The 25,896-nt window shown below is 43.3% G+C and overlaps 1 protein-coding gene across 1 annotated transcript; it reads right to left on the bottom strand.

Moving 5' to 3' along the window:
- Nucleotides 1-707: 707 nt before the first annotated feature.
- XPOT (exportin for tRNA) lies at nt 708-25,815 on the bottom strand. The gene is made up of 25 exons (XM_081928013.1): nt 25,525-25,815; nt 21,128-21,258; nt 19,851-19,933; nt 19,224-19,280; nt 17,047-17,116; nt 16,693-16,911; nt 15,841-16,025; nt 15,449-15,617; nt 13,838-14,074; nt 13,333-13,371; nt 12,840-12,902; nt 11,799-11,923; nt 11,228-11,369; nt 11,021-11,140; nt 10,735-10,829; nt 9,673-9,742; nt 8,307-8,545; nt 7,407-7,692; nt 5,758-5,947; nt 5,244-5,360; nt 4,935-5,050; nt 4,277-4,324; nt 3,368-3,439; nt 2,430-2,486; nt 708-1,329 (listed from the first exon to the last, which is right to left on the bottom strand). The coding sequence occupies exons 2-25, from the start codon at nt 21,185-21,187 to the stop codon at nt 1,303-1,305; spliced, it is 2,886 nt and encodes a 961-aa protein (XP_081784139.1). The 5' UTR covers nt 21,188-21,258; nt 25,525-25,815; the 3' UTR covers nt 708-1,302.
- Nucleotides 25,816-25,896: the final 81 nt, after the last annotated feature.

Here is a 25,896-nt window from a genome sequence, read left to right as displayed (position 1 = left end):
TAGACCTTGTGGGGTGCTGAACCATATTTTTTGGGGGAAAATATGAACGAATTCCTGTGACCCACAAATAACCCAGAGATGCATTTTAAATAAAAGCACACATTCTACTCATGTAAAAACATGCTGATTCCTGGACCATCTGCGGGCCGGATTTAGAAGGCGATTGGGCCAGATCCGGCCCCTGGGCCTTAGTTTGCCTACCCATGACCTACTACGACATTACGACGTGGCTTTTAGGCATGGTGACTATTATGGTACATCCGTTATCAGAGATGGTGTGCCTCTGAAAATCTTGATGGCAACTCAAGGGGGAGAGGACTACTACACTCATATCCTGTGGTTTGTCCTCTAAGAATCACAAGATGGGATTTTATGGAGATAAGCATGTGGCACAGTGCAGTTCACCAGCCATAGCTTATCCTATACCTATCTCAGCAAGACCACTTCCCCCTAGAAGTTACTGCAGTGCCTATCCTTGTGTGTGGTCAAGGATAATGGAAGAAAACTCCATTGAGCCCTATACCGAGACTTCCCCAGGGGTACAAGAAACTTGTAAACACCACCAAATATCTGCTCAGTCATGATTTTTTGGGGGGAAGGTTAAGACCCCCCCGAAAAGACCATTCTATGTAGTGTGTATAGCACAGACACAGCCTTCCATTATTTAACCACAGATGCCAAGAAAACAACCAATGACTCATGAGAACTTGTGGATTTCATTGAATAAAATTTATTTTTCTGTATAAAAATGTAGAACCAGATCTTCTTGTAAATCTGATCCATTAATAACTGTTTTGTAGCATACACTTCAGCATTAAGACCGCTCCAATGAAACATCTATCTACAAAACCAAGTTTGATTGCTTTATTTTATATCACCGTGCATGAACAAATGAATTTCATTTCTAATATGCAAATATCTTACTCAGTATTTAAAAATGTACACAATTTATAACCATTCCTATGGGCTTGGAAGGAATTTATACATTTTTTTTAAATTTCAAAATAAAAAAGGATTTTTCTTTTTGCTGTACTAATTACAGCACACAATTATCAGAGTGTTTCTGAGTAGGCAGGCAGGCAAGACGTGTTGCCCACGTGCCGCATGTGCATCAACCAACACAATTTAGGGCATTTCATTTGCACTTTTACACCAAAAGGCTAATACACATACTGATTGAAGCACAGAGCAATGTCTTCCAAAAGAAAAAGTAAGCCTGAATGGCACAGGAGTTTGCATTCATACAAATTAATATCTGGAGATCCTGATTAGGGGAAACAGTCAAATGTTTCAGTAGATCTCTTAGGGCTTTGCTCTTTGAAAGAATACCTGTTTTTAAAAGAAAGTAAATATCGTTTTAGAGAAGAAGAAAGCACAGAAGAACAGTACCACTAAGCTAAGAATAAAAGTACATTGCCAGTGGCAGAAATCAGGTTTAAACGGGACCATTTGCAGCTAACAAAGAGACTATCAAATCTCTGGGAGGAATTCAGCGTAGCGCTACAGAAATGTGAAAGTATTGCAGCTTGCCAGACGAGGCCATCTCTCCCCTCATTCCCACATGAACTGGGAGGTACTCCCAACCTCCCAGAACCATTTTGGGGGTATGTGGGGGGAGGAAAGCCCCATTGTGCTAGTGGAAGTCCTTGAGCAAGCTTCCGCTTATGGGACTCATTTCTTAGACACCATGAAGAGCAGTAAGTAAGTTGGCAACCGAGTCTCCCACCTGGATAGGAAATAGATGCGATGCTTATATTGTGTGCTATTTGCCTTAAGGGTGGTTTCAACCCTCCAGGATAAGTTGATAAAATGCTTCAGCAACTTTTCACGTGCTATTTTTAAGGCAAGTCATCAACACAGCTATCTTGAAAAGTCATATAAAATACTGTAAGCTGCATATGAAATTAGTAATTCAACCAACGCCACCTAAAACGTTATTTAATGAAGCTTACATACTGCTTGACTAAGAAAACCTCCGAGCGAAAAGAAACATTAAAACTATCAATTGAAAACAGACACCTAAAATATTTAAAAGATGAGTAAAATGGAAAGGGGTGAAAAGCTACAACCTCAGCCCAGATCTGTTCAAAGATGTGGCTCATTTCCCCTTACATGGATTCCCTTCACATTATTAACGCATGAAGGTGGTTTCTATGTTGGTATAATAATAGCTTCCTGTAGCAAGCAGTATTGTTCAGAGTTAATACTGGTTTGGAAAATCTATAGCCTCCCAGATGTTGGGACTCCCACCAGCCCCAGCCAGTAAGGTCAGGGAAGATGGGAGCTGAAGAACATCTGGAGGGCTGCAGGCCCCGGCCCTTAATTCAGAGTTTATGGTAAATGCAAGCAGATACATGCAAGACCTATTTAATCCATGACAAAATGCCTTCACCCGTGAAAGATGGAATACTGATGCAAATTTAACCTACCTTTAAGTAATTTTTAAAAACTTTAGCATCAGGCTGCTGAAGTGCTTGACAAAATTCCTGCAAGAAAAACAAGAAAAGCACCATAATAATGAGCAAATAGTTTGCACTGTTGTGTTGAAGTAACATGGTTATTTTTTTTCAGCAACTACGAATGTGTTCCTTTCAAAATAAGAATAAGAATAATGAAAGATTCAACAATAAAAATGCTGTATGTGGAAACTGTTTCCATTGTACCTGGAAATTGTTTCCAATCCTAATGAAAATGTAACCATTTAGAAATGGGATCTATCTATAGATCTGTGTGTGAGGAAGCAGGTGACTGTGTGTTTGGGCTCTTGCATGCAATGATCTCTCTGTCACCACAAGGATAACTGTGTTATCTCTGTGAAACCTTAAATTCTGGTGGTGGCTTTGTTACTCCCTGCACAAAACCTTCTACAAGCACAGTTCTCATATAGCAAGACAATCTGTGTGCAGAAGTATCTTCTCTAGTGCATATAAAATACACCTTGCAGATACAAGTTAGTTCTCAGTCATCTTTTAGAAAGTAAATGACACTTACTGCTTAGGATAAATAGACTAATGACAAGAACAGTCATGTGCTTTTACCTCAACTATTAGATGCGCTGTGCGCCTTGAGCACCAGATTAATAATCTGATCCAGCAAAATCATCAAACTCTCTTGCTATAACTTGCAATCATACTACAGTATGTTTTGCTTGAAAATAACAAACGTCGTTACCCACAGGAAAACCCAAACTGGATTAGCTCCAAGGATTTTTGGGATCTCCACCTTTCCCCTCAGCTTAGCATGCTACCTCATTCAACAGGATCCCACTGCCCTCAGGGGAACTGTGGAGCTGCCAGGAAGATGAGATGTAATCTTCACTAGTCCTGTTAGATCCAATCCTATGCATCAGCCAAATAATAAGTTTTACCTGTATTATTTCAGGAGCTACCTGCAGCGAAGGTAGATATTCTTGTTGGAGATACTGAATACATTCAAGGCCCTACAAAAAGGAACATCCAAGCAGTGTTTTTGCAGTTAGGTATTTTATCATTTGAACCCGGTCCACATTACAGGTTTTTATCCAGTTAATAAAATCATAGATTGGCTTTGGCCAGTGTAGCCAAAAACTGGAAGAGGGGGATCTTAAACCAAATTGATTTAAGATCCTGACTTGTTCCAAAGCTGGGAACTATAGTTTTCTATTTCAGAATAAACAGGAAACAATGGCTAATTAGAAACTTCATAGTTTAAGCATGGCTTGAGCATGTGAGGGCAAAAAGCTTGTTCATATCTCAGCTTATTAAATCAAAATATGATTGTCTGAAGTGGGGCTGTATCACTTCTACATTCAAAAACGCACCACACAGGCTAAAGAAAAGCAAACATTAAAAAAAACGTAACTGTGTAAGTTCCTATGTTAGATAACACCACACCCCTCCTATCACTTTGCATATACAGACTGTGGTAACTCTGACATATGACCATTTTGGGAAAAACAGGCTGCAAGAATGGCAAAACATTTTTAACTAATCAGGAGGCTCAGTATTTTTGCATCCAGAAGGAATGCAAACTCAGCTGAAATGTGCAAGTACCCTGTTCCTGTGACTTATTTTTAAAAGCAACATTCAGGAAGTTTACTTGCAGAATTTTCTTCCTGGATTTCATACAGGAGTATGACCAAGCCAATACAGACTAGGGGGAAAGCACAAGCAAAACAGGAAATCCACCCTCCACAGTGCCTCCCTTCTACAACCTGCAAATTGTGAACTGAAACAGTGTTTTTGACAAGGTAAAAAAAGGCTATTAATAAAATAGTCACTATTTCCAAAAGCCTTACCCTTTTGAGATGAATTGTTTTTAGTGTCACTGCACACTCGGATAAAGCCTTATAAAAACGAAACAAAAATACTTCAGCACAAACATTTGAGTATTGGAATTTCGGTAGTTTGAATTACATGCTACATTTACACTTTCTGGGGCTAATAGTTCATTGTAAAAGTAACCTTTGTTAGCAGCAGAAAGGCTTCAAAATAAAGCTAGAGCTTTGCACATTCTTCAAGAGAGCTTTAAGCTTACTAGAGTGGCTAACCATTTCTACCAATGCCAGAATTCTAAGCCAGATGGAATCTGCTGCCATATTTCAGGATTGCTGAATTCTCTTGTGGAGTTTATCAGGAGCTCTAAACAATCTACATTTGGCAGACTGAACCCAGCGGAGGCCCTGAATTCTACTACCTGTGTATGTCGGCATTCAGGGTATCAGCCATGGAGACATGATTTACCAAGAAGCCACATGGCTCCAATTGCCTCTTATGTATAGGAGTTCTTTTAAAAAGCCCCAAAGGTTTCCATATTCTGTGAACAGGCTTTCCAGATTCCTCTGAGCTCCTGCATCTTAGAAGACCTCAGGAGAACCACCCACCGCCCAATTTGGTGTGCCTACAGGACATTTAGCCATTCACTTCCCCAATGTTGTCAGGCTTCGGAATACATACCAATACTGTCTGTGCATCTGCTAAGTCAAAGGTTTGCTTGAAAGGTGCTAAGAAACATGCAGGAACAATGTGTTTGTAGACAAAATCAGCAAAACCCACAGGTCCATCTTTGCCTCCTAAAAAAGCCAAACAAGAATATTGGGCCTTTTCTCTGGTTCTCATCATCAAGGGTAAGCACCACACAGTATGAAGAAAAGGACACATCCCCACAGTGACTACGGCAACATTTGAAGGCGGAACACAAAAAACTGAAAATCATTTTTTTGTGGGTATCAAACTTAAGCCATTATGGTATGAAGGCAACCTTACCCCAGAGTTCCACTAATTTTGAAAGAATAATAAAGCATGTCTTCTGAGAAATAGGATCTGGGTAATCAACTGCTCCTTGGATGATGGTGAACAACACATGTTCTACATTCTCTGCACCTAGAGGAAGGAAATCTCAATTAAATCTTATTCAAACCAATGAAGTGACAATAAATAACAAATTGTTCTGGTCTGTCAAGAGCAAAGTGTGAAGCTGGCCAATTTGTTTTCCATATATAAATCATGTGTTACAAAGCATTTCCCCTCCAAGGAATACACACATAATAATTGTACAGGGTTATAGCTGACCTAAGGTGCACTCAGAAAAGATCTACTGAAATAAATGGACTTGGTTAGATACAACCCATATGCATTTTATCTAAGCAAAGCACTTTAAGAACATTCTAGAACTGAACTTCTGAACTACACAGTTCTTTCACTGCTAAAGAACCACACTTCCATACTAGAAGAATTATATGGCTACAAAACCAGTCTCCCATCATGAGCCATGCCTTACCCTGATTGGCTATGACTTCGCTCATTCCACTACCAGTGACGGTTTGCAAAAAGGCAAAGTAACTTCTTCGTAACATCTGCTTTTCTAATGAAGCGGATTGGTCATTTTCTTCAGCTGGGCGGTGCAGGACTTCAAAAATAGCACGCAGCAGTGGCATAAACATTTGTTGGAGAAATGGGGAGACCTGGTTCTATTGGGACAGGGAATATATAAGTTGACAAAATTAAATTTATGGATGAGCAAGAGCAAAACATACCATAAACGAAAAGGCAAGCAACTTGTCTTTAGTTTATTATACTTCCATATTAAAGATACAAAGTTCTAACGGTAGGTCTATATATCTAAATGTACAATGATTAACATTGCTTATTTCTCTCAACTCAAACTTATTAGATCAATGCAAACTTCCCAAGATAAATCCAAATTTTGTGATAACAGAGAGCATCTACATTAAGAACTTCCTCTGCCTTTTTAGCAGGGATTCCTGGAGTTGAAATACAAAAACTGCACTTTCACATAAAAGACATTTGGGGCTTGAATGGATTTCTGCAGTACACAGAGTGCTATTTTGGATGACACCATGATGATGGCCAAACGATTCTCAAGTCTTAGTTTTAAGTTAGTTAAGTTAGTTATAATTACCCATGTGGAATGGCACTTTCAGCCAGCCAAACAAGCCACACAAGATAATTTATTGCTTTATGTTCACAAGGCATTATATTAAAAATAGTGTTGTAAAGCCTATGGAAACTGCTTTACATTCCTTCCCCTTGAACCATGCAATTAATTGGATGATGCAGATCTACTCCTGTTTTACAGAGAATTAACTGCAGCCAACCCATTGGGCTGGACCGTTGAGAACCCCATCTCTTTCCTTCCCTTGGTTTGACTAAATTCATAGCTTGCTGTTGAAACCAAACTGGGTAATGTATGGTTTGCCCACAACCTGGGGACTAAAATATGATCTGAAATGGGCTTCAGTCCCCTATTTTGGAGCAAATTACAGTTTGCACAAGCAAGGGGGAAAATCTCATTATAAGAAGGAAGCAAGGTTTTTAAAAATGCTGAAGGCTCAACTGCACAGCATCACTGACTGTAGCTATTATATTAGAATTCTGCATCTACCACTAACACATGAATACCCTCACTTGAATACAGTCTCTTTTTCAAATTCCTTTTCCAAAAAATCCACTTTATAACAGAGGGATTAAAAAGAAAAGAAAATCGGGCTTTTCTGCAGTTAGACATCCTGCTTCGGAAGGTATCGTTTCAAACATCTTGTTTCTAAAAGGTAACTGCTGCCCATCAATACAAAATATTTCCAGGGCAGCTTGCAAATACAACCAACAGGTAAAAAACAAATGACACTAAATGAATGATAAATTCAGGCACTAGACCGATAAAATTTGTTAAGGGCCTGGAAAAACAAAAAAAGGGTATTTGGCACTGAAAACACACTGAAGGAGGTGCCAGGCATTCCACAATTGGGGCACCACCACCAAGAAGGCCCTTCTGACTGCCATCATCCACCTAACTTCAAATGGTGAGAACACTCAGAGCAGTGCCTCCGGTGATGATCTCACTTCGTAGGCCAGCTCAAGAGACACTTAGTTTAGTTCCTCACCTTTTACATCAAGGGAGATGCCTACCTTGAACTTAGCTGTGATCTGGTTTATGAGAGGGATGAACTCTTGAAGGTCTTTTGCCTCACAATCCTTGAGCATATGTTCAGAGGCTGAAGGGATAAACGGAAGAACTTCCTCCTCTAAGCAAATAATCATTCGGTGAAGGAAGGTGCGGACACCGCTTCGGAGAACTTCCTTCTGCAAGGGGCAGCTGAGAGCCGGTAAAAAGGTTTGCAGGCAGTCCAGATACACTTCAGAGCAGCCACATTGTTTTACTGTCTGCTTGTTGCTGAAAGCTTTGCTAGTACGGCTGGGCAAAAGAAGAAGTAGTCAAGGTTTTTGCCATACAAAAGCAGGCAGATCCTTAGGTTGAGCCATTTAAAAATATTTCAGCTATGCTATTCTCAAATCAGACCAGTACTAAAAGCAAATCTGATGCAACAGCTAAAACATTTTTATCATCGTTGCCATGTTTTAGTTAAGGTCACACTTAATTGCACTTTGAATTTACAGGGACTCTATGCCCAATAGGCTCTTTGGGCTACATCCTACACTATTCGAAGGCACTGATAGATAAATATTTATTAACATTTAGTCATAAGTTTTTTTTTCCAGATTTGGGAGCAACAGAATTCAGTTTCCACAAGGCCTTTTTTATTTTTGTAGCTCTCAGTATTTCTAGTCACAGAGGGATGTACTTTTAAGAGACTTCCTTCCACCACCAAATCAGATTCCCAAGCTTTATTCCCATAACAGGGTAGGAAATTAAGCAATATCAGGAGGGGGAACCCCCCCCCAAGCTTAAGACTTTAGCAAACATGTGAACCTCTGCTAACATTGGAGTTTGCAAACAGCCGTCCGCAACCCTCTTCTTTAAACTTATACCTCTGTGTGCATGTTGAATAAACTATATATTGTTCCCACCTTGCAAAGCCAACAGCATGATTCAGACAATCAGCTAATGCCATTTGTCTATCCTCATCTTGTGCCATCATAAGTTTTTCTAACAGCACTTTAAACTTCTCCATTAGAGGAGTCAAAAGATTTCTCATTAAAGCCTGCTTCCGTTCTGCAGAGTAGTCACTGTTCACTATTAGTACTCCAGCAGTCTCGTAAATGAACAGTTGGTCATCACTGCTTAAAAAAGCCTGGTAGCCATTTTCCTGGAACCAGAAAACAAAGGAGAGCTTTATGTTCAGATATTTCCTGTTAAATTCTACTTGCAGAAATCTAGAATAGCTTTTTTTTAAAAAAAATATCAAACAGAAAACAAAATATTTGTATAGCAACACTCCACGCTACCTTACCCCAAACTGCTCAAATCTTTCATGAGGCTGGGTTACCACTATGGATGCTACTTATTTGGAAATAATCACTTCCGTTAGTATATTCCACCTACTTTGCATGCCACAACAACAATGTGAAGTTGATCTCAAAAGTCTCAAACGCCTATGGGTCTGCAATGCAACATTCACTCTGGTCTGCACTTGGAAGTTCCCAATGTAAGAGATACTAAATGGGTCCAGAAACCAATGAGAGATTTACATTCTGAAGGACTTCTTGTTAAATGAAGAAACAATTGTTTAACTGCTCAAGTTCCATGGATTGCATATAAAATAGTGCTGAGTAATGATTCCCATCAGCGCAAGAATTTCCACTTGCACAATTGGACTCCCCCAAATAGGGGTTCCCCCAATTTTCTGGAGCAGATATGGGGAAGCCACGGGAGGGAAGAGGAGAAGTTCCACCACACAAGTTGAAATCTCTGCATGTTAGTTGAATAATGCATATTGTATCCTATTTAGGGAATCTGTATCAAAACAATAAGCAGTTAAAGATGTGAAGGCTTGGGGGGTGCAAAAACCTGGGAAAATGGAGGTGGGGAAATAGTCTCCATAGGTAGTACTATGCTATATGATAAGAAGGGTATTGGTAAACAAAGGATGGCTCAGAAGGTTTAAGCAGCTCCAGGGTTCTAGAAACCCGGGTCATGAACAGCCATAACACCCAGTCTATAATCTGACATTGTATCTATGGAGTGCCCCAGGAAGCTTCCGACTTAAGTTTTTAAGATCATTTAAAGAACGACCCAAATGAGGCATACATTGGTAAGCTGCAGACTATAAGCAACATGACTACCTGACAATCATGCAAGCAACGTGTGTACATTTGCATTATCTCCTATATATTGACAGCAATTCAGAATGTATAACGTTGTCCTGCCTTCCTCCCCGCTGTTATGGGCCCAGCCTCTTTGACCTTTCCATTGAAGACAAAAGGAAATACTTACAGGTGGAGAAAGTTCTAGGAGATCTTGTATTCTGTTCAGCACATCTTCAATAAAAGGGTTCATTTGTTTGCTGAAACACAGGAGTCGAATATGCTTACAAACATTTTACAGTAATGGATGTGTTGAATTGTACAGTCAAACAGTATTTTTCATCAATTTAGAAGTTATAACATCTTGTACTGCAAGAGTACAAGGGGGGGGGGGAAGTACCCGAATCTTCTCTATTTATTGGAATGAGTTGTTCATCAGTAAATGCAATCTTAAGCCAAAAACACTTAATTTGTTTATTTAGAATTAAACCTGTAACCTAATAGAAACACATTTACGGAAAACACATTATCAGAATTTTGGTGTCCTGGAGTAACACTGAACTGATTTAGAACTACTGAACTTTTCCATAAGTCTCCAGACCCAAATTTTCAGTCGTGTACAGTATTTCTAACAACACATCAAGAAAACAAGAACCTGAATTCATGGCCTCAGTATTTGAAGATAAAAATCAAAGCTGAAGATCGATAAACCTCACTTCTATTTTAGTTTAGAAAAGATCCTTCTGTAGCGTCCTCCAGACTCTGCACAAAGTGCCAAGCTTATGAGTATTTATATTTTGTTGTGCCTTGGCATTGCTAGTGAATTAACTTATGTAAACCTTTTGATGTTGTGAGCTGCCTTGAGCATGGCTGGCCATGGAAAAGTGGTTTGCAAATACAGCAGTACCTCGGTTTACAAACTTATTCCGTTCCGGAACTCCATTCTTAAACCAAAACTGTTCTTAAACTGAGGCACGCTTTCCCTAATGAGGCCTCCCACCGCCGGTGCCCTTCCACTGTTTGGATTCCATTCTTAGACCGAGGTAAAGTTCTCAAACCAAGACACTATTTCTGGTTTTGCAGAGTTTGTAAACCAAATCGTTCTTAAACCAGACTGTTCTTAAACCGAGGTACCACTGTAAAGAATGATGATGCTTATGAAGCTTCATTTTCCGGGGTGGGGTGGGGTGGGAAATAGCGCTTTTATTTCTGAAAATATTCTCGTTAAGTCTCTAGGTTTCAAGCAACTTACTTGAGGGATTTGACAAATCTGGAGAAAAGATAAGCTGCTCTGCTTCGCACTTTTGGATTACTATGGCGAAGACCTCTGTGATCCAAGAAGGCCATCTGCAATTGAAGACAGAAAGAGTTTGATCGCTTTAAGCCACATTGCATGATGGAAAAGGGTAATAAATTGGGAAAAGAGGTAAAACTGTTTCCCAAACTCCTTTTACAAAAAGCTGTCTGGGGGTGTAGAAGCATTACTGATAACCAACGCACATAAAAAAAATAAAAGGAAGCAATTACTATGGACTTACTAAAACATTTGGAATGTGCTGAGGTTCAATGGAGAAAAACTTTTCATATCTGACCACAGTCTCAAAGAATTCCAGCGTTACTGATGTATGCTGATAGGTGCTAATACCCGATGTAACCAGCTGCAAGAGAGGGGAAAGGAGGAGTCACCTTAACTGAAGAAAGACTTGCTGAAAAGGAAAACTGTCTTGAGTTTGTTTTGTACTTACAGTCCGCATCATGTCCTGTAGAGCCCCGGCTTTTGTATCACCTGAAAAGTGAGCCCCGTGAGATACTGGAAGAGCTTCAGCCAGCATATACAGTAGCCTGATTGCGACTTCCACTTCCATAAAAGGCTTAGTTTGCCAATTCCTATAAAACAGAATAGAATAGGCCCAAGTAAGGCATATGCATGCACACACACACACACACACACACACACACACACACTGAAAAAGACCCCAAAATAGCCACAATCAATCTTACAGTGAATGACTTATTCGTCCCACGCAGATTGGAACAGACTGATAAGAAACACACAATGCCCAAATTAAGCACCAATGAATGAATCCTGACTTACCAGGTGTTAATAAGATTATATTGGATACCAGAGACTAGAAGCTCCAAAGCAGCATACAAAGATTCAAGTATTTTCTCTGTATCATTTAATGTGGATGAGACAAGTAATCTCTGGGATTCTTAAATGTCAACATAATTTTTTGATGCTTAAAAAAAGAAGAAGCAACAAATGACCAGGATGGACTAGGGGAAAACTCTTAAGAAAGCTAACACAAAACTTACTGCAATGTAGTGTTAAAAACCCTCCGTACGGAAACCAGGAGTAATTCAGGCGAAACCTGCGCAAGTCTGTCCAACAATAGTTTAAGTTGCTTCCGATATTCTACAAACATCGCTTCATCTTCACCCTGTCAACGTGTGTATTGGCATGAACAGGACCAAAGGTGTTACTTTTTATTATTTGAAATAAGTACAGATAAAACACAAACATACGTCTGATCATTTTGACTGCAGGGACGTAAAATTTCTTTGCGTAACAATGAAGAGTTTAGCTAACTAACTTGTGATGATATTCTCTCACACTGGCAAGAGTCATTCATTCCTAATCATGGAGGTTTGCAAGAGTTGAGTTAGTACTTTTGTCAAGCTGCACACACCACTGTCAAGTGGTCACATGGAAACTAACCAGAAGTTAAGTCTTTGAACCATCGCCCCACTGAAAAATCCCAAGAGCCCTTATTTGGTTTCACGCTGCTTTCGGTCTTTGTGAAGACCACCAAACTGGATGGGCCTTCTCAACATAAAGAAAGGAAGTAGCTGTTTATCCTCAAGTTTCTTCAGGGGGTTAGCATAGTATTAGGGGAAAGTGTGGCTCCATAAAGGTAGGAGTTTCACTTCAACTGAATCTACTCAAGAAGGCATTTGTACAAAGAAAAGAGCTATGCCTTAGAATGGACAAAGGCCCTTCCTCACCGCTTTGGCTTCTTATGCCTGCCTGACACAAGGAGAACAACAACAAAAAGCTCACCCATTCCTCATTTCTACCAGCGTTTGATAAAAATAAGATTTCTGCTTTGCATGCAATGAGGACGCATGCAGAGAGCTTCAAACACATGCATTTAAGAACACACATCCATGTTTGCTGCTTGGCACAGTGGTCCCTAGAAACTAAAGTGTCCCCTTCTCCCTGTCCTATATGGAATGTTTACATTGGCACGTATTTGAATACTAAAACAATTCCTCAAGAGTTACCAAGACATTATTGATACACTTCTCGAAAAGCTAAACCATGAAAAGATAAACCTGTCAAATGTGATAGCTAACCTCATTTTCAAAGTTGTATTCTTCATCGTAGGTTAGTTTCTTCATAACAGCCAACATAATTGCCTGTAGTAATGGAAAACAGTTGATCAGCTAGCATCAAACTCTCGACTTAAAAAAAGAAGTATGCATTGCATCATCTCTTTTAAAAAGCAAAGAAGTCAATTCAAAGGGTTGTGTCCAACGAAGCAATCCCATTAATGCAAGGACTTCCTTCCACCTATGCAACAAAACTTCCTCTCCCTGTCCACTCTCTCCAAAATCTGCTTCACAGGGTATGGGGAACGTCCAGAACAGAAATATTGAGGGATACAAGGACCATGGTGAGGAGAGGAGGTGCTGTTGTGCAGGCACAAGTCCTTGCAGCAACAGGATGACGTCACTGAATAGAGCCCAATACATTTTAGTCATAATGAGGTTTTGGGGGATAGAAGACAAAAGAGATCTTTCTTTTCAGTTACAAGCTCTGAGGAAAAAATATTTTAATCACTCTTACCTCTACATTAGCTTTCTGCTGTTCTGAAAGCATAGGAAGCTGCAAAAAGAAAGAACAAACTTTACTTTTGAAGTGTCTCAAGCAATTTATTATTACTCTTATTATATTATTATTTATACCCCACCCATCTGGCTGGGTTTCCCCAGCCACTCTGGGCGGCTTCCAACAAAGTATTAAAATACAATAGTCCTTCAGATATTAAAAGCTTCCCTAAACAAGGCTGCCTTCAGATGTCTTCTAAAAGTCTGGTAATTATTTCCTTGACATCTGATGGCAGGGTGTTCCATAGGGCGGGCGCCACTACCGAGAAGACCCTCTGCCTGGTTCCCTGTAACTTCGCTTCTCGCAGTGAGGGAATCGCCACAAGGCCCTTGGCGCTGGACCTCAGTGTCTGGGCTGAATGATGGGGTATATTGGGCTGAGGCCGTTTCTGCATATTAACACTGGTCATTGGTTTTAGAAATGAAGCTCTACTGTTAGCTTTCATGCAAGAAGAGCAATTTACCTGCTTCAGTATATGCAGATAGTCGTAGCAAAACCCAATAATATTAGAAGAAATATCATCATCCTCGTGAACCAGAAGCTGCAACATTAGGGCCACTTTTGCTTCAATAGCTTGCAGAGTATCCTGGGCATTCTTCATATCTCCAATTTTCACAAGTTTAGTCCAACTAGCTATCAGTGCTTGTCCCATCCCATTCACCAGTTTGGAGAACCTGGCTAGAAAGTCCACATCTTCTTCCTGTCAAGTTGGTTAATCAAATTATTATTAAAATTTTAGTTTATGTCACCAAAGCAACTAATCAACCTGAACCTCTAATTACATCAACCAAAATGGCATACACATGGATACAGTTATGACTTATAATTGCATCTATGACTTATAATTGCATCTATGACTTATAATTGCATCTATTATATTTACTTATGCTGCAATCCTAAACACACTTCTAGAGAGCAAGCTCCATTGAGCTTAGTGGGATTTCTGAGCAATTATGTGCAGGGAAGCTATCAGAAAATGCCAAACATGTTTCCTGAGGATCAGAGGCAGAATATCCCTACATATCACTTGCCGGGGAACAATGGCAGGAGACTATTGTCCTCACTTCCTGCTTGTGGACCTACCATAGACATCTGGGTGGCTGCTCTGGGAAACAGGATGCTAGGGAGGCCTTTGGTCTTGTCTAGCAGGGCTTTCCTTATGTTCCTGCCAGATGGAAGCATCCTATTCAGCCCTGCAGCAGCTGGAGGTCAGCTAATGATACAAGCAACTTAACACAGGTTGTACCGAAACCCTGAAACTACCAACCCAGTAGGACTTTCTCTCTCACCCTCTATGTACATTTGCTAGCATATTTAAACGACTGGCATCAGATATACCATATTTTTCGCCCCATAAGACGCACCTAGCTTTTAGAGGGGGATTCAAGGGAAAAAAAATATTCTTTAAAGGGAGTACTGAGCAGAGCCTGTATGCACCCCAGGCTCTGCTCAGCACTCCCTTTCACGAGCCACATGGAGCGTGTGTGCAGCACTTGCAGGCTTTTCAGTGACGGGCTGCCCTTCTCCCTCCTTGGGGAAAAGCCTGCAAGCGCCGCACACATGCTCCACGTCGCTCTTTAAAGGGGGCTTTTCTGAGAGGTGGGGGAAGGGACAGAGGGGGTAAGCCAGAAGCTAGAACAGCAAGAGGGAGCACTGCGGAGTGCTCCCTCTTGCTGTTCTGACTTCTGGGATAGCTGCACAGGCTGCATTCGCTCCATAAGACGCACACACATTTCCCCTTACTTTTTAGGAGGGAAAAAGTGAGTCTTATAGAGTGCAAAATATGGTGATTGCCAATCTCTACATGAGTAGGACTAGGTGCGATTGGGGTGGTGAGAATCAGTTCGGAAACAAGATAGTATTAAGACAGAAATAAGAGTTTGGGATGGGAGGGAAGAGTAGCAAATTATACTGGCATAAGGGGAAGAACCACCAGCAGCATACTAAACTTTTGATGGCATTGGCAAAGAAATATATGTTACCTATTTCTTATGCACACAGCAGCTGCCAACGCTATCACAACACAGGCCTATCAACACAAGCTTTTTCTCTCTCTTTACGGAAGGCAACTCACCTGGTCAACACTGAAGAGGCCAGCCGACTGTAACACCTGACACAACGTCTCCACCAGTTTCGTTTTATCAATTGGGTCCATTCCTTTATTTACAATTTCAAACAAGCAGTCACACGCTTCTTCCCGTAGAACCTCTACAGACATGTGACCTAGCAGCATGTTTATAAATCTAAAAGGGATACACAAAAGTTTTACTCGGTAGATGCAAACATCTGAGTTATATTTACCAATTTGCTATTGCTTGTTTTGGACAGGAAATAATATAACCCAGCTATAATGCCCAAAGAACTTCAAGACTGTTGCTTCTGGAATTGTGTTTGGTTTTTTAAAACCAAATTTTATTTAAGAAATTGAGTTTAGTCTGTGCGTTCCTAATTCAAAAGAAACGTTACCTTTCATTGGCGATCAGGCTCAATTCTATCCAAGAGACATAAGCTCCAACTACTTCAAGGCACTGACATGTCAACTCTGAATTTGTGTACTGATACGTTTGTAAAATTTGGTACCATGATTCCACCAAACTTGGAATGCATTGCTCCCTCATAGCATCTTTTAATAAGGTATTTCGGCGGGCTTCCTGTAAATGTAAGAAGTTTGTCAGTCTTGGAAGGGAAAATGCTGGTGCCAGTCTAGACACTAACATTTAAGATTTTAAAAAGGAATATCAAATGCCAACTTTGGGGGTAACACCCTCACTGCTTTCTTATACACCAAAAAATGGAGGTAGTGGCTGCAAGAATGCCAAAAGGTTGTTTTAAAAAAGTGTTAAGTGGAAAAGCTGGCTGGCAAAGAATCTCTGCTTTGAAATGTCTGTCTAAATAACACGGTTTTTAGAAGGTGTCTAAAAACAAGCAGCCATGACTTCTGCTTGAAAACTCTATTGGCGAGGCATTCCACAAGACCTGCCACACTGAAGGCTTGGCCCCTGGTAAAGGCCAGCTGGTCCTCAGGGGCATGTGGGACCACCAAAAGTGTCTCATCAGAAGGCCTCTGTGTTTGAAGAGGAGCAAAAGGAGTCAGGCAGTAGCTGGGACTGTCCTATTGAACTCAGTAGGACTTAATTCTGACTAGACATGTGTAAGATTGCACTGTGAGTTTACTTAAACTGCAGACAGAAACTTCAGAACAGAAAACACCATGAGAGCAGAAATAATTTTTTTAGAAATGCTTTTCACAGGCAAGGCAAGTTAGGAAAACAGGACTTACAGAACAGTGTACATTTGAATTGCAAGAAGGGAACTTACCTCTGATGTATGAACAACATCCCTATCGACCAGTTCAGCATCGACTGCCATAAGGATTCGAAGGTACAAGTCCACACCTCGAGGATTGAGACCCACCACAGACAGGATATCAAAGAAAAACTTGGGCCATTTCGTGAGATATTCAGTGACAAACAGCAACGCGAAGACTTGTGCAGCTTTGTTCCGTATAAATGTTTTCTCTGATTGAGAATTCACCATCTGAAAACATTTTATAGTAACATTTCAAGATGCAGTAGGTTCAAAATATGCAAGAATATATTGGAAAATTTTTGGGAACAGCGGCAAGCAGATATTTGCATACAATATTCATAGCCAAATTGTGAAGAAACCTACCTGGGCCTGTAGCCATGCTATGAGTGTTTCCCTAATTAGCTGATGTTGTACCTCAGTCAACTGGGAATACCTGAAACACAGGACAAAACAACATTCAACTTGCATATGTATACAGTGGTGCCTCGCAAGACGAAATTAATTCGTTCCGCAAGTCTCTTCGTCTTGCGAGTTTTTCGTCTTGCGATGCACGGTTTTCCATAGGAATGCATTGAAAATCAATTAATGCGTTCCTATGGAAAAAGCCTTCCCCCGACCTCTTCTGGCGGGCGGCATTTTAAAATCGCCCGGGACAGCGGAGGACTTCTCCGCTGTCCGGGGCGATTTAAAAGCCCCTGGGAAGGCAGGCAGGGGGGACAAAGGCTTTCCCGCCCGGCCGCCCGGCTTCGGGACATCGTTCCGATGCCGGGCGGCTGGGGGAGGCGTTCCTGCCCCACCGCCCGGCATCGGGACGATGCCCCGAAGCCGGGCGGCTGGGGGAGGCGTTCCTGCCCCACCGCCCGGCATCGGGACGATGCCCCGAAGCCGGGCGGCTGGGGGAGGCGTTCCTGCCCCACCGCCCGGCATCGGGACGATGCCCCGAAGCCGGGCGGCTGGGGGAGGCGTTCCTGCCCCACCGCCCGGCATCGGGATGATGCCCCGAAGCCGGGCGGCTGGGGGAGGCGTTCCTGCCCCACCGCCCGGCATCGGGACGATGCCCCGAAGCCGGGCGGCTGGGGGAGGCGTTCCTGCCCCACCGCCCGGCATCGGGACGATGCCCCGAAGCCGGGCGGCTGGGGGAGGCGTTCCTGCCCCACCGCCCGGCATCGGGATGATGCCCCGAAGCCGGGCGGGGGGGGGAGGCTTTCCCGCCCGGCCGCCCGGCTTCGGGACATCGTCCCGATGCCGGGCGGTGGGGCAGGAAAGCCTCCCCCAGCCACCCGGCATCGGAACGATGCCCCGAAGCCGGGCGGCTGGGGGAGGCTTTCCCGCCCGGCCGCCCGGCTTCGGGACATCGTTCCGATGCTGGGCGGCTGGGGGAGGCTTTCCTGCCCCACCGCCCGGCATCGGGACGATGCCCCGAAGCCGGGCGGCGGGGGGAGGCTTTCCCGCCCGGCCGCCCGGCTTCGGGACATCGTTCCGATGCCGGGCGGCTGGGGGAGGCGTTCCTGCCCCACCGCCCGGCATCGGGACGATGCCCCGAAGCCGGGCGGCGGGGGGAGGCTTTCCCGCCCGGCCGCCCGGCTTCGGGACATCGTTCCGATGCCGGGCGGCTGGGGGAGGCGTTCCTGCCCCACCGCCCGGCATCGGGACGATGCCCCGAAGCCGGGCGGCGGGGGGAGGCTTCAAAAGCCGTCCGGGGGCTTTTAAATCGCCCCGGACAGTCCCGGGGCGATTTAAAAGCCCCCGGTTAGGCAGGCAGGGGGGGCAAAAGTCTTTGCCCCCCCTGCCTGCCTTCAAAAGCCGTCCGGGATAGCGGGAAGCGCTTCCCTGCTATCCCGGACGCTTTTAAAATGCTGGCGGTGGGGAGCAAAGCCTTTCGCCCCCGCCGGCCTTCCTGGACCTCTTCTGAAGTCCGGAGGGGGGGAAAAGGCTTTGCTCCCCACCGCCAGCATTTAAAAAAAGGTCCCCGAGATTTCCCTATGGGCTTTCGTCTTGCGATGCAAGCCCATAGGGAAAATCGTCTAGCGAAGCGTCGCAAAAACCGAAAAACCCTTTCGTCTTGCGGGTTTTTCGTCTTGCGAGGCATTCGTCTAGCGGGGCACCACTGTATTTTAAACCCTGGAACCTGCAGCCCATCAGCATCACCTGTGCCGTAACTGTTGTGTGCTGGCTCATGTTTAGTTAGTGCGATGTACCATGTGCTAAGAAACCACACAAGGGTTAATTTACACCCTCCAGGAAAATATGCAGGCATCAGGAACCACCCCAATTGTCAGGGAGCCCCAAAGGTTTTTCATCCAACTGTCCAGCACAAAACCTCAGTAGCGCTTTGGATGGCACAAAGTGAACCTTTGGCTGTTTCAGTGCAGCTAAATTAGACAACTGAGAGTGAAATAAATGCATTAAATCGGGGGTTTCAATATTCAAGGAAGAAAATAAATGAGACACATGAACTACTAGAAACGCAAGCAGTTATAATTGCTCTACGTTTACTTTCCGTCTGCTGCAATTCTATAAATGTAAAGATGCCGCCTCACTTGTATTTAATTTGATGTTCCAGGACTTGAAAGCAGAAGAACTTGATGTGATCGTCGCTGAAACAAAGAACGGTACAATCAAACAATGTATGTAACAGTCACTCGGCGTGAAAGGTGCATTCTGAAAACTGGATACAAGCACCAAGGTTTTGTGGCTAGATTCCATTTGGTATCGTGGCAGAAAACTAAACCCTTGGGGTGGGGACACAGTGATTCCAGTTTCAGTGGGCTGCGTATTCTAGGGCTACACTGAACAAACCTAAAATTCAGTATTTAGCATCCTGAGCACCTGCGCTTTCACTTACAAAATCATTCCTTTTTAGAGAGCTGCAAGTTGTATGAAGTCTAGGGGAGCTGGGCATGTGGAAACTGGAAGCTGATACCTGATAGTTCTGCTGTTAGCTACCAGCTGTGCATATTTTGTGGTGGGTCTAGCTCTAGTCGTTAAGCTGGAGCAACAAGCCACCCATCAAATTCATCTGGTCTAGTGACCTCCCTGAAATTGCTTGGTTCGTTAAACAGAGACATGTGAATCATCAAAGAAATAAAAAAAATCTTATGTCAAGGTGATATAACTTCAGAACATTCTCAGATTAAATGTAAAAAACAAAACTATTTATTATCTACCTGTAGATTCTTTGGGCTAAAGCTTCAGCACACACTTGCCAAGCATCTGGAGAGATCTTCAGCTGTTCAAAATAGGCCAATGCCTAAAATGAATGAATGAATGAATAAATAAATAAATAAATAAATTCGTTTATACTGTAAAGTTTCCAGAAACTGTAAAGAAAGTTGCTAGAGTAGCCACTTGAGGAATCATCTCCAAAATAATGTAAACATATGGGGTTGAACTCAATGAAGTCTTCCCATTAGTGCATGGACTATAAGACACTCTCTCTCTCTCTCTCTCTCTCTCTCTCTCTCTCTCTCTCTCCCTCCTACCCCAATCTGGGGTGGGAAAGTCCTCTGGAACAGATGAAGTGGAATGCGGGGGGCATGTGAAGAGAGGAGAGGGAGAGAAGTCTTGTTGCACAGGTAATTCTGTGCACTGGGCACGGGACAACTTTCCTGGACACAACCCTGAATACATTAAGTTTCTCTGTAACTTTCAATCAAGCAAGGTGGGGTGCGGGGGAGGAGAAAAATAGTGTTGACATTATGCCAGTTTTGCAAGTACAGGGTTGCCGATGGAAAGGGAAACAAAGGGGACAACTACTAAGAAAAAGGAATTGGAGGGAAGGATGAGAGGGGGAAGCCACTGAGAAAAATGAATTGGGGTGGCCAAGGCCTAGGTTACAAGATAAATAAGGAGCCAAGAAAAGGAGGAGGGATAGTACACTGTTGAACAGAAAATAAGACTGGGGTCTACTAGCTGATCACTGGATGAACTGCATAGATTGGCAAGGGATTCTGAGTCCCAGTAGCTTAATAACAGCAGCAACAAAAAGGTTACACTCACACACAATTGGTCTGTTAGGATCCCTGGTTGACAGTTAATGTGGATATGTATGTTCTTATATATGCAGGTTATCCCAGTGTATGGCTCATGAGGTGCAGCAGGTAGCTGATTCCATCTTCTGAACACTAATCTACATCTGGCTATATATCCCAAGTCACTATTTTGCACCCAAGCCCAGTTGGTGAACCTCAGATGTCTAGAACAAAGTAGATCCTGGACACCTGGAATCTGCCCACACCTGTGATAACATGGACAATGCTTCTCAAAAAAAAAACCTAGGTACCAACAGAGAGTGGAAGCCTCAAAAAACATCTCATACACTTTCAAACCAGTGGAATCTTCGACTGCGGGTCTGAACTATTTACTCTAAGCTGAAATCAACATCTTGTCCAGTGAGCTACCTGTTGTCACATAGATTATGAGAAAAAAGTATAATTAAACTTACTCGTTGCCTGAAGTCTAAGTCAGCATTCGGGTTTAATCCCAGAAGAGCTTGTTCATCCATTTCTGCTATGCTCCAGCTTCCCTATTTTTAACAGGATTATCCCATTCACCCACAGCAGAAGCTGCATACATCTGCAGAGAAAACAAATCAAGAAAACAAGGAGTGTGAATCACTGGCGCCGATCAATACAATTACTTATTTTCTCGTATCAGGTGCTGAAGCCTAACCATGTGAAATGCAACTGCCCTGTTTATTGAAACAGGGGAGAGGGACCTGTGGCTCTCCCGATGCTGTTGAACCCCAACTCTGATTAGTCCTCACCACCATGGCCAATGATCCAGGGCGATGGGAACTGAAATCCAGCAACATCCACAGGGCCACAGGATCCCCACTCCTGTTGTAGAACTTCTTGTATATAAACTCAACAACCAAATGAAAGCTTGAACTACAATGGGACAGATGAAGGCTCTGGGGCAAGGAGGGTGGTTAGAGGTCATAAACACAGCAACTGTGTTCTATATCAAATAATACAGTCGTACCTTGGAAGTCGAATGGAATCCGTTCCAGAATTACGTTCAACTTCCAAACGTTTGAAAACCAAAGCGTGGCTTCTTATTGGCTGTTGGGCGTTCGGCTTCCAAAAATAGTTCACAAACCAGAACAGTCACTTTCAGGAGTCAAAACGTTTGGGAACTAAGCTGTTTGACTTCCAAGGTACGATTGTATGCAGTTTAGTCCAGAAAGAATAAAGAATGAAGACTTGCTGCCATAACGTTGCCACAGAAATCTTTAAAGGGTTACCAAACCTCCTTGTACAATTCTCTTCCTGAATAAAATAAAATAAAAATGAAGGTATGGCCTGGCTGCCAGGTTCATATTTCTACTAAGGTAACAATGGGCTGTGTGGTTTGTCTGTGCAGTACATATGAACTGAAAGGTGCAGAGATGAATCAAAGGTTTGTGTTATCTGGGGAGCAGTTCATTGTTCCACTGCTGCAGGATCTTCAACCAACTCATCAGGTTTCCTAAAGGACACTCTGGTGCCAAGGCAGCAAGCCTAAGAACAATTGTTAGTCACACCCTTGCTTGGTGCTGGTTTACGGGCTTTGGAAAAGTTATATTTAGAGTGGGATGGCCTTTAATGTTCATTTGAAGTGTCACAGAGATGATCATTTAAAACAAGCCCTGCTACTTGCTAGGTCTGTGGCGTCCTGGGGCCAGATTCTTTGAGGCTCAAATGGGGAAGTATGGGAAATCACCAGAGCTCAGAAGCTCAACTACAAGTGTGTGCTTGGAATTGCAACCTGGTCTACATCAAGCACTGCATGCAGGTGAGATACTTCAGGCTGCATATAAAAATTTGGGAATGTTTCCAAAAAGTGAAATCATTATACCAACCCATTTCAGCTAGCAAAAACATATACTTCAATGTGCCAAAACCCACGTGAGCAAGACATTTTTTTGCGGTTTTATTTGGAATGTAACAAAGCAATCTAGTTGTTCACAATTTCATTAGACGTTTATACCACTGCATTAGAAACCACTCATTGCTCCCCAATATAAAATGCACTTGACCTACATCTTTTGGATTTTGTGACGTTGACATCTGTTTTAAATCCTTACATTGTGTGGATTTCCCACACAATCAAGTACCCATCAAGTACCAGTCAGTATGACCAGTGGTCAGGAATAACTGGAACTGTAATCCAACAGCATCAAAGAATTCCACAGGTTAGCCATCCGGAGATAAAGATTTATCACAAGAAAGCTTTCTGCCCTTCATAGAGATTCCACGAAATGAGCAGTGTATTCCTCTACATGTTTATCCAGAAGTTTGATTCAGTTCAGCAAGTAAATGGGTATGGAGTTGCATTCCAAGTTGTTTTCATTTTCCTTCCATTTTTGTAGAAGATATAGTGACCCAGTATCCTGTACTGGAGTTACTTTTTGATCTGATGGATTTCCACCCTCTAGAGTGGGGCTGAGAAACCTTTAGTCCTTCAGCTGCTAGCTACAATTCCTATCATCCCTATCCATTGGCTGTGCTATCTGGGACCGAAAGGAACCAGCAGTCTGACATGACTAGTGAAAGAAGACACATTTTCATTTTAGTGCTAGAATGTTCCTTGAGTAAGTACACTGAAGCTGAATGGTGCAAGAACTAGGCCTCCCCATGTTGTTGTAGGAAAGAAGGAACACTGGTCTCTACCTCCTGGGGCATCTCATGTTTGCAAAAGACAGTATGACACTGTGCTGAAATTCTTGCAGCACACAGGATTTTATGCAATATGTAATTTTACTCCCTCTACAGACTTAAGGGGAGGAAAGAGCCCTACTCCATACAAAGCTCTGGTAAAGACTACAAGACTTTAAAGGATTGAATAATTTGAACATGCACCTCAGTAGAAGTGTGAATTATCCACCTTATTTATACAAAAAAGTTCAAATATTTCTAGTGAAAAACAAGAAACTTTTAACTCCTGGACTCATAAGTGACACCCCCTTTTAAAAACACAGTACAAAAAACATCTATTTTAGACAGACTCAAGACACAGTCATTTTAATTCAGGATTAATTTAATCTGTGCAAACAACATCAAATATATCTGTTCCCACACAGATAAATAAAGTGGGACACAAGACCTTCCATTAAAAGCGAGGATTGCCAACATGTGCCCACTGAGATCTTCCCAGTCACTTCCCAGTCACTGGAATAAGGCTTGAAAGAAGCATTATACCCTAGCCAATAGAATAGGTTGCAATGTGTGCTTGGTTGGGGTGAGTGTGTGGTGTCTGTGAGGGTTTCTCCTAATTGCAGATGTACTCAAGGGCCCAAAACAGCTGTCACCCCCTGCACTGAAGTAACTTTAACCGTCATACAGAAAGAGTCCCAAGCAACAAATTTTAATTTCCCTTTTATTTAAACTGACCTAGGGAAAAATAAAACAGTGAACCAAAAGCCTAAAGGATTGTTCACAATCAGACTGACAGCACAATCCTGTACTTGTTTTCTTAGAAGTAATTCCAGATGGACGGGGCATAAATAATAAATTGTTATTATTATATTCCTCCTGTAGTCAATGGGGCTTACACAGTAGCAACTGTATTTGGAATTGGAGGGTGGGGAAAAGTGTCAGCCTACATCTGGTTGCTGCTTCCTGCTACATTATTAGTGTCTTTTGGGTCCTGTTTGCTGTTATTATCCAAACAACCAAACTCACAGCCTTTCCCTCTGCATTATTTATTTACAACATCATGGATTTGACTAGAAATAAATGAATCATTTAAAAAGTAAAAAATGCTGTCATTCATTACTACAGTATTCGGCTTTCCCAAGGTAGCTATTTTAAGGGATGATGAATTAATGTCACACATACTCCTATGTAATGTGACATCACTTTCAACACTTGATCAGGGTGTGTGTGTGTAGGTGTGAACTGTCACCACTATAAACTACTGTAGTCAAGGAGATATGGAGCTTCTATCTATGGTGATTCTTACACATGCAAATATTACTAATTTAGGGCTATCAGTGAGCAAAGAGGCGTTTTAAGGGTGTGTTCTGAACACTAACAGGCTTATCTTAGGTGTACTGTTCAGTGTACTGCAATTTTTTTTAATTTCAATCCATTGCAGCCCACTTGACTGACTCCCATCCCTACGAGCACATTCACAGGTCAACTGCACCATCACGCAATGACTCGCACGTTATGATGCACAACAAAGGGGGGGAAAGTTTGGCGTCAGCTGAAGTATTGCTTTTGGATGGCTGTAAAGTGATGAAACATCAAGCGACGGATGGGCATGTGTGAACCGATTCTTAAAGCAAATTAATTACCCCCTTTAAAAAAAAAAACCAACCAAAAACGATTCCTGCCCTTGATGCTTCTCACTAGCTACCGACCGGGCTAAGCAACCGGCCCGAGCCCCACTCCGTACCAACCCAGCAGCTGCTGCGCAACGGGTGCAACGGGTTCAAGTGCAAGAGGCCTTCGGGTGCAGAACTGCTTTTATTTCTTATTTAAACCATCCTCTCCACTGCATGCTAAAAAGAGATTAGCAAGCCCCCCCCCCCGCAACACGTTCCCTAGTAGGCACGATCATTGGCCAAGTGGGGATTTGCGAGAGCCGGATCCCCCACCCCGAGGGCGAGGAGTGGGACCCGCAGGGATCCCTCAAGCGGGGTCCCAGCTACTTTCGCCCCCGAGGGAAGAGCAGCAGCGCAGCCCCCGAACCTGCCCGACGGGTCGACCCCCCCCCACCGCGGGGCCTGCCGGGGCCAAGCGCACCCCTTTGCTGGCCCACCCCCCCACCCCAGTAGGGCGCCCCCCCAGCCCCGCGGGGCCACCAGGTGGGCCACGCGGGGACGAGCACGCGCCCCGCGCCCCCTTTCGTTACCTTCCCAGCTATTCCATCAGGGAGGGGTGGCGTCGTCGTCCCGCACTCCCGAGAGGCCGCCACAACCGCAGGGGAGCCGGGCAGAGGAAGAGCCGCCCTCTGCAGAGTGTGCGAGGTCCGCCGCCGCGGGGCCACTTGCGCGCCTTGGCTGGGTTGCGGGGAGACGCCGCGTAGCCCACCTCCCCCTTTCCGCCCGGGAAACTGCCACAAGCCCAGCGAGACTACAGCTCCCAGCCTGCCCCGCGGCAAACCCTTTGAACAGGCACGCGGTGCGCCCTGTAATAACCCAGAGCAAGGAAAAGCCTTGAACCCAGGAACAGGTTTTTCCCGACGCTTGCTTTGGCTCCTACCAATCAGGGCGGTAGGCCGGGG

The sequence above is a fragment of the Podarcis melisellensis genome (assembly GCF_964234715.1).
Source record: "Podarcis melisellensis genome assembly, chromosome: 10".
Lineage (NCBI taxonomy): Eukaryota > Metazoa > Chordata > Lepidosauria > Squamata > Lacertidae > Podarcis > Podarcis melisellensis.
The sequence above is the reverse complement of the archived record's forward strand: the minus strand, read 5'-3'. Positions and strand labels throughout refer to the sequence as shown.